The following is a 19,032-nucleotide window of genomic DNA, read 5'->3' on the forward strand; positions in this document are numbered from 1 at the left end:
GTTTCTGGATTTGAATTTGGACCTTGGACTAAATGTGGGGGGGAGAGAGACTTTTTATCCACTCTGTTTGGAGAGGGGTCTTCAGCTTTTTATTGATAACTAAAATTCATGTATTTGGCCTTGGTTTAATAAATAATAATAATAATAATAATAATAATAATAATAATAATGCCCAAGACACTCTGGGCAGTTTCCAACACATATAAAAAAATAATAAAACACCGAATATTAAGCAATAAAACAACAGCAGTGGCAGACTTTGGGTTCTCAAATTTCAGCAGCACCCTGTGTGATGCTAAAATTTGATGCTCCCCACCTCCTGTGCTCACTGTTGCAGCACCTGCTATGGGCCGACACTCAAGTGTGGCTGAACCGAACATGCTACCCTAAAACTGCCTCTGCTAAACAGTGAAAAAGATTTCTCCCTGTCCTGTGGGCAGTCTCTAGGACATTCCAAATCTACAATTCTAACACTAAATTTCATTTTGATAAGCCACCAGATCAAGAAAAGGGGGAGGGAAACACAACTCACCTTCTAACTGCGACAGATTTGGAGGTACAGTTACTGGTGATGATGGGGATTAGTCGAGGGATGTGTGTATGCTACGGAACGAAAAGCAACAACAGGGAAATCTTAAGAGAGGTTGAAAGCAAAAAAAACCTGTTCCTAAAGTGTAGGTGCTAAAATGAAAAGATTGTGGTTGACACAATCAGACACACAGAGGATGGATTCAGTGCCAAACATGTCCCTCTGCTCCTCTCCATGACAAGAATAATAAATATTTTAAAAACAAACAATTATATGCAGTGTGGTATAGTGATTATATTGTCAGACTGCAACTGGGGAGAGCAAAGTTCAAGGCCTTCCTGAGCAGTAAAGCTCACTGTGGGACCATGGGCCAGTCTATGTACCTCTCAGCCAGGGCTATTGTGGTGAGAATCATGCAAGCTAGCTCAAGATGCTTGGAAGAAAGGTGGGATTTAAATGTATAAATCATGAACATTAAAATGTATTCATTTATTTATTATCAGTTTTTTCTTGGCACATGCTTTTGTTAAAAAAATACACTGGACTGAGTTACATCCCTGCGCGTGCTTGCTTGCTTTATTTATTTCATAAAATTTATACACCACTTGATTGGGGGGGGAAGAGACTTAAAGTTGTTTACAAAAATAAAGATTTACAACTCTATGTTAAAACATACAAAAGTTTAAAATACTAAAAAAGTTTTCTAGTTTTGCCTCCACAGAATCTGTGATGATACAACTATGTGTCTTTTAATGCTGATATTTTCTTAGAACTGGATATGGATTTATTTGTTTCTCCTTCAGGTACTGAAAACCAAAACTGAATTTAAAAATTGCAGGGGATCATCAACAAGGCTCAGACACAGAGTAGGAATTCAAATATGTTTGTTTGCATGCTTGCTTTCTCAGGGCAAGTTCTGATCACCAACAAACGATTACTATCCCTCCTTGTCTCCAACAAATGATATTCCTTATTCTTCATCAGAATTGTGCAAGTTATGAATTTAGCATAGCTCACTGTCGTACTATTAGATGGTAGCCCAGAGGGTAGCGTTGAATCACTTCATTTCTTAGGCTTTGTTGGTTTCCAGTCTGGCTATGTTCCGTGAAGGAACGTTGTGGAAATTAGCACATTTGTGCGCTTTTTCTGCAAACACACACAGTCTTCTTGTCTGCCAAATGTTGTCCCATTTAGAATTCTTCTGGACAGCATGCTGACTGGAATGTTTTTCAAATGTTTATACGCCCCCCCCCCCACAACTCCAATAAATAAAAAATATTCCCTGGTGTCACGATTCACATTTACTTTGAGAGATACTCACCCGGATAATTAATCTAACAGCTACCACACCAGAGGTGGCCATTACTTTGGCACTGTTGGGAATGAGATTAAAGATTGTTGGCATGATGGCTTCTGCCCCATGGTCAAACTTGTTACCCAAGACTGATGACAAATGCCTGAAACAAAACAAAACAACAACAAAACGAGAATTATGTCATAACAGTAAAACAAAAAAATGGAGTTCAATATGATCATATGCTACTTAGAAGCAGAAGCTCTCAGCAGCTTTCAATTGCATCAATACATTACAAACACCATAACCAGATACTGGGTTAACAAAACACTTCACATTTTTTTCTCTAACAGATAATGTGGTTTATTTTTTGTATGTGTTTTAACAAGCGATAGAGTTAGCGCAGGTCACTGTCGCACTACCGGGAAACAGCCCAGAAGGCATAGCTAAATTGCTTTCTTTTCCAGTACTGTTGGTTTCAGGCCCATTCTTCTCATAAGCTTTCCATCTTGTCTTGACATTCGTAAATTTCAGTGGCGCTGTTAAATGTGCCCTAGAGTCCAGCAGACTCCAATGTAGAATTACCACCAACAGGATGAGCAGGCCAAAGCAACAATTTGAACTTTCCCCTTGAACTCTGGTTGAACCTAGAAGCAATATTATAGCTTTCCGTTTTTTAAAAAAATAGAAGTTCTGCTTCTGGTACATTCATAATATGGCGTAGCACTTGGCTTAGGGGTAAAACGTAAAGAACAATATAAAATAAGCTTCTAGGCACTTAAACCAAGAACTGCCAGTCCTTTCTAGAAATGACATTAATAGGAATGACCTCCATATTTGCAGCCAGCTAGCACAGTCAATGGTCAGAGATGATGGGAGCTGGGAATCAAATAATATATGGAGGTTCCAAATATCCCTGGTCTGGATCTAACTCAGAGCACCCCTAATCCTGCCAAAACAGAAATGACAGGACTGTGGACAAACCACTGCAATTCCTGTTACAACAGTTAACAAGACAGCTAAGAATATGTAGACTGCATTCCTTACCCCAATGTGATACAAGCCTCTCGCACCACCTGGGACCGCAAGTCTTTAGCCGATAATTTAAACGCTCCATCGAGCAGGCGCAGGAGTTGAAAGAAGGTATCATACTCAGCAGCTCCAGCCAGCAATAAAGACCGGATCTTTTTTAGCTGTTGGGTAACAAGAACAAACTGCAGATTAATATTAACCATGTTTTATAATCATATTTCATTATTTATACCCCACCCACCTGGCTGGGTTTTAAAGTGACATGTGAACCACCAAGGAATGTGGCCTATTCAAATTTCTTTCTACAAGCCTGAGAACTGAAAGCTAAATTTCTCCCCACACTCCACTCCCCAGAAAGAAAACTAGAATTTCTGAGGTATAATGGTTCAGAATACATGAGTCCTGGAGAGACATTGTGGTTGGACCAGGGGTGGGGAGCGGGAATCCGAGGAGCTGTCTGTAGCTGACCTAGGGGTTGGGACAGGCTGTATCAGAGGCTTGAGAAGGGGAGGGAGCTGCAGATGAGGTGTCAGAGACCAGAGAGGGCTCCAGCAGAACATAGGCTCTTAGTGCTCTGTTCTGTCCCCTTGTTACCCAGACACACTGAACCTGCTTCACTCCCAACCTCTGTGCCAGGTTCACCTCCAGTCTCAGAATCCCCTACAGCACCACCAGAGTCGTTGGAGTGTACAGGTAGGTGTGAACAGGCACCTTAGATCCAGCCCTCTGGAAGTAATTCCCATTTGCTTGTCGGTTTGCCATGCTGAAGTTGTACTGACTCCATTCCTATATAAGGGACTCAAGAGGGCATGTTTCTTGTTGTATCAACACTGTAGCTTGCTTAGTCATGTGTAGCACCTGCTGCACCTGACCTGACTGAGCATTAAAGATTTCGCCAGAAACCATACTCCGAGTTCTTCATCCACTGAGAGCCAAGACATACAGATAAGTTTTGATTTCCATAAATATGCATGTATAAAAGGACTACTGCTATTTTCCACCATACCACAGAGTGACAACTTTCAGGTGTCCACTCTCCCATAAGACACAAAAGAGTGGTAAAATACAAGCCAGATAAGTTGCAATACATACAGAATTCAAACAAATACTCACTGCAGCTACTCTCTGTTCCCAATCATGTTTGTCATCAGACAGGATTTCTCTGATTTTGTTTATGGATTCTTCAAGGTCTCGGGCAGAATAAATCTGGAAAGTATACATGACACTTTTTAAGATACAAGGCTTATTTCCATAAAAGCTGAGCTTATATTCAACTCCTACGGTTGATGAACCTTTACAACAACTGCAGTCGGTCATCCACGCCAACTTTAACTACAACCCCCAACATCCTTGGCCACAGGCCATGCAGGATTCAGCTGATGGGCCTCAGAGCAACATTTGGAGGGCACCATGTTGGCTGCCCCCTGCTCAACATACAGTCAGTTAGCACCCCCCCCCCTCCATCTTGTCTGCAAAGAAAATATTAAAGAGGATTTGCATTGGCCATGGGCTGAAGTAAGCTCCACCCACTGCTCTTCCCATAGCTGGCTGAAAAGTATTTGGGAGCAGTGGCAGCATAATCTAAGTAACAATACTGAGACCTGGGCTGCTGAAGACATAACTGATGGATAAGAAAGATTGGGTCCATCAGCCTTGACTATGGCTGAAGGAGCGTGTGTGTGTGTGTGTGTGTGTGTGTGTGTGTGTGTGTGTTAAGCCACATTATTATTACCTGAACTGTTGGGACATCTTCAAAAGCTTTAATGAAATCCTCCTCATCGACGGCACCAGCTCCTTCTTTAGTCGCTGGCAGATGCCAAAAGGAAAGAGTGCTTTAATGTTTCTTGTTAAACAATATTAAAACAAAATTAGAAAATAACAGGCAAAACAAGCTGATGAAACCATCAAGACGTGCAAGGAGCTGCATGTAAATATTTCTTATTCTGCTAAGGATAAGAAAAGCAAAGAAACCTAGAAGTAGTAAGAATAAGTGTATCTCATAACACAGATAGTCTGGTAATATAACAGAATATTACCTAAACTAGAGGGATGCCTTTTCTCTTAAAGGATTCAGACCCATTCATAATTAATGAAAGTATGGTATTCTTGACAGGAACATACGATGAAGATGGACAGATGGGCCGAAGAAGGAAAATCGTTAAAACATTAATTAGCTGAGGCTATTGTTCAGCACAGAAACTCTTGAAAGCTTATTGTAGGTGCCATTTGGAAACAGATTCCTAGTTATTTCATTCTCTTATTTTGGTTTCCATGCAGTTCAGGAAAACAAGATATGAAAATGTGCTGTCTTTATAGGAACCGCTACAAATTGCAAATGAATGAAGATTTGAAGACAATTCTGATTTTGCACTGCTAATAGGGAGAAAATCTGTAGAAATACTATGAACAATTTAGTTGTGTAGCACCATGCTGACCTGATGCTATCCCATCATATTCAAGAAAAGTCATTTTGTATAGTTCTCAAAACTATGAAAGACAGCCAGCCTCCTAAAAATGTTATAGTCCATCAAGCAAATTCAGATGGGCACTCAAAACAGAAAATAAAACAACACACATTTTATTTTTAGGGCCATGGGTTTTAGGTCAGCCCTATGATTTATCAAGGCCTCCACCTACCTGGAGCCTTTGAGACCAGAGCTGTTGTTCCAACTCTGCGAGCAGAACTCATCCCACTTTTTCGAGAGCTTGATGGAGCCTTTGAAGATGTTGAGGAGCTGGCTGAGGAAGGCCTGTTCCCATCCACAGAGTCATCATCATCAAAGTTTTTATCTGAAAAAAAAAAAGCCACAAGATGAAATTCAGGAATTTGTGAATAGCTTCTACCTCACATTTTGGAGCAAACTCACTTTGACTTTGCAAGAATTCAGAAGACAGACCCGATCGCCAGAAGACTGGCCTTTCAAGTTCCAAGATTATATCCAAATTTCCAAAACCTTCTTAAAAAGAAGTGAAGCGTATGACAGAAACTACAGGAAGAAGAGTTTGTTTCAGGGGAATTCCCGATCTCCTAAATTCCTTCCATTCTATCACCCTAATCTCTTCCAATGTGGAGATTAAACATAATTCCTTCACTAAAATTTCTTCTGACAACCAGGAGGAAAGATTGGTTAGTAATCATGCACAGCTTTCTCTCTAAGGCTGTGATTAACTGCTCAAAGTGTTCAAGGGCACAAAGAAATATTTATTCCTTGGACATGACTTGCAGCTGAGAAATATTGTAATCATGAAAATGCAGGCCTGGACCATATACACTATTCATATTATCCTCTCCATGTTCTTTAAATTGACTGCTACTGACCAACACTATATCCTGTGGTTGTGAGTTCTCACAAAGACAGCTAAGCAAAGGCAGAGAAAACTCCATTTGTTTATTTAAACTGTCACATAACAACATTATTTGTATTCCCATTCTTGTCCTGTCTGAAAGCAGCAACAGCTCCTCACACAATTTTATCCAAATCACTTACAGTGATCCTTGTTTTTTCCACTATTCTAGCCCCTATATCCAATTTAATTACATTCAGGGGATGAGTCCATGCAAGTTGTTCAGCAGAACCAGAAATTAAACATTGGTTTTCCCCAGATACAGGATTAACCTTCTGAGATCTCCTTTCAGATATAGAAGGCTCTCCAAAATGAATTGCAGAAAACTAGCATTAACTTCTTCTGTCAAACATTTGGTGACTGCTCATTGTTGCTGCTGTTAGAAGCTTTAGTGCTTGTAGTAGCGAGGAAGGTTTTTCTCATTTTTTAAAAATCCAAAATCCCCATCTTCAAAACATTCCAGGAGGCTGGAGATGGCAGATGGTGTCTGGAAGTGACTGCCCCACCTCCTATTCCCCCCCCCCTAAGGTTTTCATCCCATAGCTTGACAATGAAGGCCTAGTTAACCCCAATTTCTAGAAATAGTTTCACAAGTCTTTGGAGCCCAGATACTGGAAACGTGCGGTGAAACTATTTTGATGAGCCCATAAAAATGTTCTGACATTTATCATCCATTGCCAATGGTTCCATTCAAATACATCTGCTTAAGTCCATCCTCATTCAGTAGACGACATAAGAATGTGCTCTTTTATTTTGTACTGGAATAAACCTGAAGTGAAATGTGAGAGACATAGAGGCCTATGAAGGAAGGCACTCCCTCAGGCTTTCATTGCCTCCAACATCGTCAACAATGTGAAAGTGTCATCCTTTCACCTCTTAGAAACAGACCTTGCTCTATACATTAAGTAACTGCAGAAATGTTTGTGTTTATTATAAAAAGAAAACAGATACTTCAATAGCAAAGACCTGTGCTTGAAAGCAAAAAGACTGCATTGCTGTTCTCGTTCTCTCTCTCTCTCTCTCTCTCTCTCTCTCTCTCTCTTTCTCTCTCTCTCTCTCTCTCTCTCTCTCACACACACACACACACACACAAAAGCGCGCACACAATACACTCATCAAGGGTGTGGTTTATTATACCTTAGCATTAAATGGACAGGAAAAAGCTTGATGCCCACGTTTCTCTTTAGAGAAGCACATTTCATTTTTATACATATCATAAAGAGAAACCGCTTTTCAAAAGATTGCAGTATAAAAAAGATATCTCCTTATACATAATGTATAAAAATCCAGCACCCTTAGGAAAAGTTACAAAAATACATTTACCCATAACTTAGACTGAAAACCCATTTCATTCTGCCCACTAACCAAAATAAACTAACATTTCCTAGCTTCCCCTTCAGTTTCAATAAACTGACACATTCAGACACCAAGTTCTGAAGCAGCATGTGCACAAGGCAGAAAGAGAAACAAAGAATAAGACAAAAATCAGAATTTTTTTTGTGAAAACACGATGCAAGCAGTCAGATGAACACAGTAAAGTAAAACTCATATCCAACCTCAGTTAAAGCAGTTGGATGATGCAGTGATAATTTATAGCAAGTGTTAGATCCCGCACTCAAGCTCTACAGTTCATAACACTAAGTCCAAGCTTTACTTCACTGGCTTCTGTGGCCATAAACCAAGGCAGTGTATGGTTTTCTGTGATGAGAGATTATCTATCACTGCTGATTCTTTGGCTTGTGTATGAATGATGACTAGCAATATACAGACACATGCCTTGTGTGTAAAGAGGCCTTTGTCTGCTCTCAATTGTTAGGGAAGAATAAAATGCTTACAAAACCCTCTCACATTTTCTCTAAATAAAAGGAGGAAATCGTGATAAATTTGCTTACGGGTACAAATCCTTTTGCAAATAATCTTCCTCAACATTCCTTCATGCTTTCCATAGGAAGCCGAGATGCAACGCTGTCTTGCAGACCACTGCAGCTTTCAAGTCCAGGACATAATCAATCCTTGCCCCTTGTGTTCATTAGGCATTCTGCTTTCACACGCGGAGTTAAACAGCCCAGGCTGAGACTTGAGAGGAGGACAGAGCATCCCACAGTCAATCCTTGTGAATTTCAAACCTTCCAATGGGGTGAAACAGGCTAGGACTGTAGAGGCAGCTGCAGCAGGCAGCCCTACTATGGCTGGCTTGACTACCAAGAAGTAGCAGTACCCCAGTATCATCCCTTGGGAAGGTTAATGGGAGTGTCTCAACAGCTCTCATCATTTGTCCATGACAAATACATTTGTCATTATTAGTTAGGGTTATGTCAAGGGCAAAATTAGAGAAAGAAATGCTATGCCAGGAATTCCAAGAATCTATGCTGATTAATGGGGGGACGGGACACACAAGTGCACGTCAGGAGGCTTCTAAATAATGTTTGCTTCAAAACAAAAGAACAAACTAACAAGCAAGAGGTTAGGTTTTCATAACCTAAATATGTTGCTCTTCAGATAAAACCATGGCTCTGTGCTGCGTTCCCCATTTCCACTGGAAAGCAAGAGCTCTCAGGAGAAGCAATTTTGTAACAATCTGTTTATTTAACAATTGTGCTGGTGACTCTTAGCCCAACAATTTTGGATAAAAAGTCCACAAATTTCCCAGAGTAATGAGTAGATATCTCTAACAAATATATCTAAGCAGCCACCTTCAAAGACTCAACATACGTTGTTGCTAGAAATGTGATTTGTTCCCTAGAGCAACATGTAGAGCAGCCTTTCACAACCTGGTATCCACCAGATGTTTTGCAATACAGCTTTAATCAGTACCAGACGACATGGTCAATAGTCAAGGGTGGTGGGAATTGTAGTCCAAAACATCTGGAAGCTACCAATTTTGGGAAGGCTGGTGAAGAGCACATGTAAATCTGCGCATGCATTTTCTGGTGAGAGAGAGAGAGTTCTTTTATTTGAACAACTGGATTCCCTAAGCTGTTTTCCAAGCGACACAGTGAAAACATGCCAACAATATCAGAAAAATATTAGCCTGTTCTCACAGGCACATTTATTTTCATAACTGCTGTGGCACACTTAACAGGCTCAGATTCAGTGCTGAAATCTTGGAAATGATAGCAGCAGCTTTCCACAAGAGGCTTTTAAGAGAATGGCACTTCCACAAAGAGCTAGGTTTATTATTGATCATGCCTGTCACAGCATACAAAATGCCTTGTGAATTTGTTTTTCATTTAGTATTATATCAACCCCATTGGATAGGTTAGAATGAAATGAGGCTTGTCTAAAGTAAACTAATATGACCCACTGTGGCTGATCAGGGTTTTGAGTACGACTGTTTCAAGCTGAAAACAAACCATTGGCTCCTTAGCACCGTATTTCCTGGATTACTGAATAAAGAGTGCATGACATAAAAGCTCTAATGCACTGAGGAAAATTGTCCACTCCCACTAAAACTTCACAATGTAGAAAAAAATATTCCTGATAGGAAGAAAATATTTCATATTATCATCTTCTACCTATCAAAGATAAACCTTGAAAAATGTGTCAAAAAAGCACTACACAATATTTTAAAAAATTACCCAGGAGAAAAATTCCATACATTTACAGTGAAATGGACATCAATATCCCATGATGCTAACTTAATCCTAAAAGCAGGTAGACAGAGGAAAGTTTTTCAATAATTAACACCCAAGGTGTTATTTTAAACCAGCTACATGATTCTGGATTACAGCACTGATGCAATCAGTTCAAGTGTCTTCTAACCCCTCAGAAACAAGTCCACTTCTACAATTACTTTTGTGGGTAAGTACATTGTATGGAAACAAGCCTCAATGACCTCAGCCAAACTCAGCAAGCTGCTTTCAGTGCAGGAAAGGGAGTAGACAGCTGCGCCTAAATGGCCTAGCAAGCAGAGACTCCACTATCTCAAATGCAGAAGGTTTCTACCTTTTTTCCTGGTCTCACCTTGGGATGGTGAGATGTGGGGGGGGGGATCAGCATGAGCACTCCCAAGGGTCTGCCCCACTGCTGCAGAACCCACACCCTCCCTTGGTTTACTATAGAGCTGTGGCCTATGAAGCAGGCGGGGAGATGATCAGAGTGCAAGCGGTGGAAAGCTCACTCTGAACCTGGCCAGACACTTGGCAGGCAGAATCATGTAACCTAACAAGAGGCAGTGAAGGTGAAGAATAACTACTTTGTAACCTCCCCAAGAGCTGTCCAGCAGAATTCTTTCGGATGGTCCAGAGGCTAGTCAGACTAGAAGTAGTGGGTGGACCTTTACAACACCCAGTTTGCATGTTGTGAGTTATTTACATGGACCTATGAAAACAAAGTCGCTGGGCCCTGCAGTGCCTTGGATGTTGTAGCTGCTGAAACCCTGGTTGAGGAGTCCAGCGCAGGGCCTTCTGATATGTTCTGGGATCAGTTTCAGTTTATTGCAGCCTTATGATGTGGGGAGGACGCTTGCAAGGGCGTAACCCCTCTCTGCAGCAGGCAGGGAGCTCGATTGTGTTGCACTAGGGTGTGGTGAACACTTCTTGTGTGATAAGAGTTGTGCCCACTGCCCTTAAACAGGCGGTAATACATCCACTTTTGAAGAATCCCACCCTAGACCCTGGGGTTTACAAAAACTACTACCTGGTCATTAATACCCCCTTCTCGGATGAGGAGACAGAGAGACTGTGGGGTTCCAGAGAGTTCGGCAATTTAAAAGGCCATGCTTTATTCTTCTTCCCACTAAGTGTCTATGGCCAACTCCCAACAGACTGCGATCTACTTTCAAAATTAAAATCTGGCAGTGATCTACCCCTGGTTTTTTAGGGGTTCAGCTCAAAGTTGTTGAGCTTTTTGGGAGGAGGAAAGCCCCATTTTGGGGGGGATTAATGTGCAGGCTTCTTTGGGGAGGGGAGATCCGTTTGGGGGGGGAGGCAAAGAAAGTTGGGTTTAAGACACTCGCAAAAACATCGCTATGGATGAAAACAGGCACACAGAGGGAGCTCCGTCTTCCCTTCCTGAGTTCAAACAACAATACAGGGCGGGACGAGGGAGCAGGACAGGAGTCAGATTTACAGACACAGAGGAAATTGACTGCGATCTACCGAAACATTGCAGTGATCTACCAGCAGATCACAATCGACCTGTTGGACATCCCTGGTCTATGAGAAATGCATTCCAACTTGGACCAATTCTCCCTGAATACATGAAAGGGCGGGGGAGAGGCTTCATAATTTTTTTCAGTTGTAAGGGCAAAGGCGGAAGGGGAGAAGGACGAATATAAGATACTGCTGTATTCCCCTTTTAAAAGGACCAAATGGACATCAGCATTTCCCTAGGATGCACATAATAAATGGCATTTACAACTTCTGATAGTGCAGCAATTGCAGTTCTCTTTTGAAATATTAATGTTCACCCCCTGGTCCTGCATGCAATTTATGAAACTAAATTGCACAGGAAGGAACTAGAAGGGTTATGCTTTCTAGGAAGAAGAACATGGGCATATCTAATTATTTTAATATGTTATACATGCACAGTGAGCTTTACTGCTGTTTTAAGCAGTGTGATCACCACTGGAAACTGCCTCTTCAATGGTAACAGCCATACTTCCCAAATGGCATCAAGTCCTCAACCAAGACTTAGCTAGACGTAGAATAACTGATTACCACTAAACATGAACCATCTTGAAGAAATGCAAATAGTTTAGTACAACCCACCAAAGAAACTGCTTCGTGACCAAGTGCTTTTTAGTGCGCAGGGTCAGCATTTGCAGCATTTGTGCTTTTAAATACATATATAGCATAGCACCATTATATATGACCACAATTATTCCACTCTTGGTTGAATGCATCTAGCTGTACTAAAGTTAGGAAGCTCTCAAACAAATCTGTCTCCTGTGCATATTTCAGCCATAAAACTAATTGCTAGACTTAAACACAGATGGTTAAGAGCACTTTGATTTTAGATGTAGCTTTATAGGAGCAAAAGTTGTAGGCACTGTCAGATTCTTTGTTAGTAGCTTGTTTTAAGTAAATAATAACAATAAAGTAGACTCTCATCACAGCAATGAAACGGCAGAAGGTTTAATCATACCCAGAACTGCATCAGCCTCTCTATGACACAGTCAGAAGATTCAGCATACCACATCAGACTGCATATATTTGTGTGCTGTTTTTTGTTTCTCAAAAAATATATATATTAAGTGATGGGAAATAAAAAAATGTGACTCACAAGGAAGCTGACTTTATTCTGTCAAATTTATTTATGTAAAATACTCCCAACTTGTGCGCACGCTGTGCTCAGGGCAATGCACAACATAATTTAAAAACAAGCACATAAATGCCGCTAAAATTAAATGTAAAAGCCATAATTACAAAAAACAGAAATGAGAACCAGAAGCAGCATCACAATAGCCAGACCTCTACAAACTCTTCCAGCCAAATGCTTTGACACATATGCAACTTCAGTGCAACCTGAGCTGATGATAAGTTAGGCTTATTACCACAGAATCAAACAGTAATCATGAACTTCCAGCCAGTAGACAGATGCTCCAAGAACCAGGAAAAAAATAGGTAAGGGCTGACTTTCAAGGAGAAAATATTTTATTTAAATAGTAAGAAATGGGTAATTCAATAACAATTATATTTACCTAAAGCCACTGGTTTCAGGGAGGCTATGCTGCAGCATGAGCTCACTGAATTATCCCCCCCCCCCATTTCAGACATTTCGCATTTGTATTATTCTGCAGATTTGCATGTGAGCTTAAGATCTATGATGTTGAAAGCTGTAAAATAAAAGTGTTACTTAGGCTGATCAATATCTGCAATCGTCCCGAGTTAATGACTAAAGCAGCAGTGAAGGCATCTGCTTACCCATAATAGTGTTCCACTCAATTTAATAGGACTCGTCATCTTAAAAGAGAGTGTTGAGGATCACAGTCTTAAAAGTATGTGAAGTATCTACTTTTGGGGTCTACGGAGTGCATAGGAAGGGCTTTATCAGTCATCTACTTCAGCACCTCCATAGCAGGGCTCGTTAACTCTGCTTATAAATTTTACCCTGTGGCTATGCAGTAAAATAAAATCTTGGTCTATCTACACCTGCTCCACAAGACCTGTGAATTCTGTGCTATTTTCGCCCAGCAGTGCTAATGAGAATTTATTGCACTTGGTATTTTTAGCTCTAAGAAAACTCCCATGCTGTTATTCGATTCAACCAGATAGAGAGAGAGAAATATGTCTAATCTTTTTGATCACTTCTTTACAAACCAGAGAACGAAAAGGCAACACTTTGTCAAAATAATCTGTGGCCAAATGATACAAAGTTGCACAACTAATGTTCACTTGCATGAGACAGAAGGACAGCGGAGGAGCTCTCACTAAGTTCAAGGTTGAGCATGAATCAACGAAACTGAGTCGAGTTCCAAAGAAATCCTTGTACATCTTGCTTTGTCTTTTTCCATGACTTGCACTATAAAGGCAGTGGATCCAATTCTGCTTCAAATGAGTGCAATTATGGTTTATAAGTAAAATAAGAGTAAGAGTAAGCTCTACCTCTCCTTCAAATCAGAACCTGTTAGAGTAGTGAAGGTCCTGTGAAAGTGTCTGGAGGCAGTTGGAGGATGGATGGTGGCTAAAAGATTGAGGTTGAATCCTGACAAGATAGAAGTACTGTTTGGGGGGACAGGGGGTGGGTGGGTGTGGGGGACTCCCTAGTCCTGAATAAGGTAATTGTACCCCTGAACGACCAGGTATGCAGCCTGGGAGTCATTTTGGACTCACAGCTGTCCATGGAGGCACAGGTCAATTGTATGTCCAGGGCAACTGTCTACCAGCTCCATCTGGTACGTCGGATGACACCCTACCTGCAGACTGTCTTGTCAGGGTCGTGCATGCCCTGGTTATCTCCCACTTGGACTACTGCAGTGCGTTCTACGTGGGGCTACCTTTCAAGGTGACTTGGAAACTACAACTAGTCCAGAATGCGGTAGCTAGACTGGTGACTGGGAGTGGCTGCCAGGACGTATGTTTCCAATTCAATTCAAAGTGTTGGTACTGACCTTTAAAGTCCTAAACAGCCTTGGCCTAGCACACCTGAAGGAGGGTCTCCACTCCCATCACTCAGCCCAGACAATGAGGACCTCCTCTGAGGGTCTTCTGCTGGTTCCCTCACTGCGAGAAGCAAAGTTACAGGGAACCAAGCAGAGGGCCTTATCGGTAGTGGCGTCCTCCCTTCAGATGTCAAGGAAATAAAGAATTACACAACTTTTAGAAGACATCTGAAGTCAGCCCTGCATTGGGAGGTTTTTAACGCTTTATGTTTTTATTATGTCAGATATTCTGTAAGCTGCCCAGAGTGGGCAGGGTATAAATAATAAAAGTATCATCATCATCATCATCAATATAGCACTGCACTTTACAGAAACAACAATGGATGGAATAAAAAATGACTACATAGGTGTCAGTTACAGATAGGTAGCCGTGTTGGTCTGCCATGGTCAAAACAAAATAAAATAAAAAAATTCCTTCCAGTAGCACCTTAAAGACCAACTGAGTTAGTTCTAGGTATGAGCTTTCGTGTGCATGCACACTTCTTCAGATACACTGAAACAGAAGTCACCGGACCTTTCTATATAGTGAGAAGGTGGGGAGGGGTATTACTCAGAAGGGTGGTGGGAATGGGTGATTGGCAGATAGCTGCGATGAGCCTGTTGACGACTCTTAACGACTGCAATAGGTCTAACAGGAAAAAGCAAGGGGTGAGAAGGTGAAAAATGGCTTTGTCATGTATAATGAGATAAGAATCCAATGTCTTTGTTCAAACCAGGTCTCTCCATAGTTTTAAGTTTGGTGATAAGTTGCAATTCAGCAGCTTCTCTTTCCAGTCTATTTCTGAAATTCCTTTGTAATAGAACAGCTACTTTGAGATCTTGTATAGAATGTCCTGGGAGATTGAAGTGTTCTCCTACTGGTTTTTCTGTCTTGTGGTTCCTGATGTCGGATTTATGTCCGTTTATTCTTTGGCGTAAGGTCTGGCCTGTTTGTCCAATATAGAGAGCTGAAGGACACTGTTGGCATTTTATGGCATACACAATGTTAGACGATGAGCAATTAAATAGTCCCGAGATGGTATGTGTGATGTTGTTGGGGCCAGTAATGGTGTTGTCCGGGTGTATGTGGCAGCAAAGTTGGCATCTGGGTTTATTGCAGGCTCTGGTGCCAGTGTCCGTGTTAAGTCTGGTTATAGCATTATTGTGGGTTAGGAGTTGTTTAAGATTGGGGGGCTGTCTGGAGGCAATGAAAGGTCTTCCTCCCAGAGCTTGAGAAAGAGAACTGTCATTGTCCAGGAGAGGTTGTAGATCTCTGATGATGCGTTGTACTGTTTTAACTTGGGAGCTGTATGTGATGACTAGAGGTGTTCTGTTATTTTCTTTTTTGGGTCTGTCTTGCAGCAAGTTCTCTCTGGGTATCAGTCTGGCTCTGTTGATCTGTTGTCTAACTTCATCTGCTGGGTATTTTAGTTCTAAAAAGGTTTGCTGTAGATCTCTTAGGTGAGAGTCTCTGTCTGTAGAATTGGAGCAGATGCGGCTGTAACGTAGTGCCTGGCTATATACAATGGACTGTTTGGTATGTTTGGGATGGTAGCTAGAGGCATGTAGATATGTTTGTCGGTCAGTTGGTTTACGGTATAAGGTGGTGTCTATGCGCCCATCCTGTATTTTTATAGTAGTGTCCAAAAAATGTATTTCTTGCATAGATTGATTCATTGTTAGGTTGATGGTGGGGTGAAAATCATTGAATTTCTGGTGGAAGGTGTCCAGGGTCTGTTGACCATGTGTCCAGATGATAAAAATATCATCAATGTATCGCAGGTACAAGAGAGGTTTGAGTGGGTAGGAGTTTAGGAAACGTTGTTCTAAATCCGCCATGAAGATGTTGGCATACTGTGGGGCCATGCGGGTGCCCATTGCTGTGCCGCTGATCTGAAGGAACAGGTCATCACCGAATTTGAAGTTGTTGTGGGTAAGGACAAATTGGCAGAGTTTGGTAGCAAAGTCCGCTGTGGTTTTATCTGAAATGGTATTCCTTATAGCTTGTAAACCATCGTTATGTGGGATGTTGGTATACAGAGATTCCACATCCATAGTAGCTAGTATAGTATTGTTGGGAAGATTATTTAAAGATTGTATTTTCCTGGCCCCATTACTGGCCCCAACAACATCACACATACCATCTCGGGACTATTTAATTGCTCATCGTCTAACATTGTGTATGCCATAAAATGCCAACAGTGTCCTTCAGCTCTCTATATTGGACAAACAGGCCAGACCTTACGCCAAAGAATAAACGGACATAAATCCGACATCAGGAACCACAAGACAGAAAAACCAGTAGGAGAACACTTCAATCTCCCAGGACATTCTATACAAGATCTCAAAGTAGCTGTTCTATTACAAAGGAATTTCAGAAATAGACTGGAAAGAGAAGCTGCTGAATTGCAACTTATCACCAAACTTAAAACTATGGAGAGACCTGGTTTGAACAAAGACATTGGATTCTTATCTCATTATACATGACAAAGCCATTTTTCACCTTCTCACCCCTTGCTTTTTCCTGTTAGACCTATTGCAGTCGTTAAGAGTCGTCAACAGGCTCATCGCAGCTATCTGCCAATCACCCATTCCCACCACCCTTCTGAGTAATACCCCTCCCCACCTTCTCACTATATAGAAAGGTCCGGTGACTTCTGTTTCAGTGTATCTGAAGAAGTGTGCATGCACACGAAAGCTCATACCTAGAACTAACTCAGTTGGTCTTTAAGGTGCTACTGGAAGGAATTTTTTTATTTTACATAGGTGTCAGTTTAAACATATATTAGTTTATATTCAGTGCATTTGCAGCACCAAAGTAGCTCTATGACACCATGCTCATTAAATGATCCATACTGTTTCAATAATTAGCTATTGCTTTTAAAACTACAGTTGCTGAAAGTAAGATAAAGGATGATAGACTAATTAGGAGAATATAGGACTGATGATAATCATTGCTGCACATTTCTTTCAGAGCCACTCCAAGCCATTAAGAAAATGAGTGATTTCTGTCTGGTACAGTATCCATTCTTGTGGATCATTGTCACTGACACTCATCACCATGAATCGTCCTCAACATGGAGGTTTGAGCTCTAAAATATTTGTACTTCCGTTATTAATTAATCCTCATGAAATCAGTTAATGAGAGTCAGAGGAAATATTGGATCTGGTCCCAAAGAACTTGTTCCTTGACCCTACATGTTGTTGTTCTTATTTTTATTATGCATTTTACGGTTTTTATATTGTAATTTTATAGCATAGCACTGTAGAGTTGGAAGGGACCCTGAGGATCATCTAGTCCAACCCCCTGCAATGCAGGAATATGCAGCTGGTCCATACAGGGATCAAACCTGCAACCTTGGTGTTATCAGCACCATGGTCTAACCAACTGAGCTATCCAGGCTGTTGTGAACCACCCCGAGATCTACGGATGACGAGGGGTATACAAATTTAATAAATAATAATATTAATAGTAGTAGTAGTAGTAGTAGTAATACATAACTACGAGAAAAGGTAATATAGGATAGAGAAATCTCATTTCTTAGCAGGACTACATTTGTTGAACATTACTGAGTACATTTTGTAAGATCTTGCTGACTACATGTTACACAGAACAATGGGATCGTGGCTGTCACATAGCTTAGACTAGGTCAGTAGCGAGGGGAGTGGAATTGAATTACTGGCAGTGTTCCTCCCTAATGTCCTGCATTATATAGTGAACTCACTAGAGACTGTGCATGCAAATAAAGTGAGGCAGCATTATTCATTACTGTCTAGTGCTAGAGAAGAAAACAAGGAAGAGATTCACTTTGCTTAGAACAACACAGCAATAGGATTCCTCTGGTGATACAGAGGGGTATGATTAATTATTTCAGTAGGCAAACAAGACATCCATTAGACAGTACTTGTTTATATCTATTAGCGCTATAAAAAAGAGAGGCCTCCATTCATTAAGAATGGGAATTTGCACCAATTCACAACATAGCCAATGAACATGTAACAATAATCATGCATATTTAAGAAAGCTCAAACAAGACAGCATAGCAGTAGATAGTTATAAAAGAGTTATTCTGGATGCATTAGGATGAGCACATGACATCTAGCTTTGAGCCAGTTCCTTTTCTTACTCAGAAGTAAATCCCTCTTCTGAGGCTGACTGCTAAGCAAGTGTTCACAGGATTGCAAGCTTAGTGGTTCAAAGTCTAGGCTGGGATTTGGGGAACACCCGCCCAATTCCCTGTATAGTACTCTATTTTATTATTTATTATTTTATTTTACTTTATTTTATTGACGGCTGATGTAGGCATCTTTGGTATAGGGAAAATAAGACCTCTATTTTGATAGCTCCTGTATGAAGCAAACCAACTATTTATGGGCCTTTTAGGTAGAAACTAAGGCATGTCTGCTCAAGCATTTCTGCTTGAGATGTATGTTAAATGATATGTGGACGGTTAGATGATGAAGCAGACAACACTGAGAGGTGAACAAAAATATACTGTGGTGTACACATGCGTTTTATGGCAATAAACAGGGTTATATCAGAGACTGTGGAATCTGTGGAAGCATAAAAGGAAGATACTTGGGATTCATGTTTGGCTAACTCATTCACAAACACGCTCCCAGGATGTTTTGTGCCTCTCTTACGTATTGCCTGACAGACCAAGAGGGGCTTCCCATGTTATCATTTTGCTTCATCAAGATGAGCTCTGTATAGGAAAACTGCAACAAGTGAAGCCATCCTATAGTGAA

General features: G+C 40.9%; 1 protein-coding gene across 7 annotated transcripts in view; it reads right to left on the reverse strand.

Annotated features, from left to right (window-relative positions):
• CLASP1 (cytoplasmic linker associated protein 1) overlaps positions 1-19,032 on the reverse strand; it is a 161,954-nt gene that overhangs the window by 75,940 nt on the left and 66,982 nt on the right. For all 7 annotated transcript variants that reach the window (XM_081852507.1, XM_081852510.1, XM_081852508.1 and 4 more), the window contains exons 9-14: positions 5,493-5,645; positions 4,588-4,661; positions 3,969-4,061; positions 2,871-3,016; positions 1,851-1,986; positions 533-603 (exon numbers count right to left, since the gene is read on the reverse strand). In XM_081852507.1, coding sequence (XP_081708633.1) covers positions 533-603; positions 1,851-1,986; positions 2,871-3,016; positions 3,969-4,061; positions 4,588-4,661; positions 5,493-5,645 — 673 coding nt within the window. The remainder of the gene's footprint in view (positions 1-532; positions 604-1,850; positions 1,987-2,870; positions 3,017-3,968; positions 4,062-4,587; positions 4,662-5,492; positions 5,646-19,032) is intronic.

Source organism: Podarcis erhardii (assembly GCF_964252035.2).
Source record: "Podarcis erhardii genome assembly, chromosome: 1".
Lineage (NCBI taxonomy): Eukaryota > Metazoa > Chordata > Lepidosauria > Squamata > Lacertidae > Podarcis > Podarcis erhardii.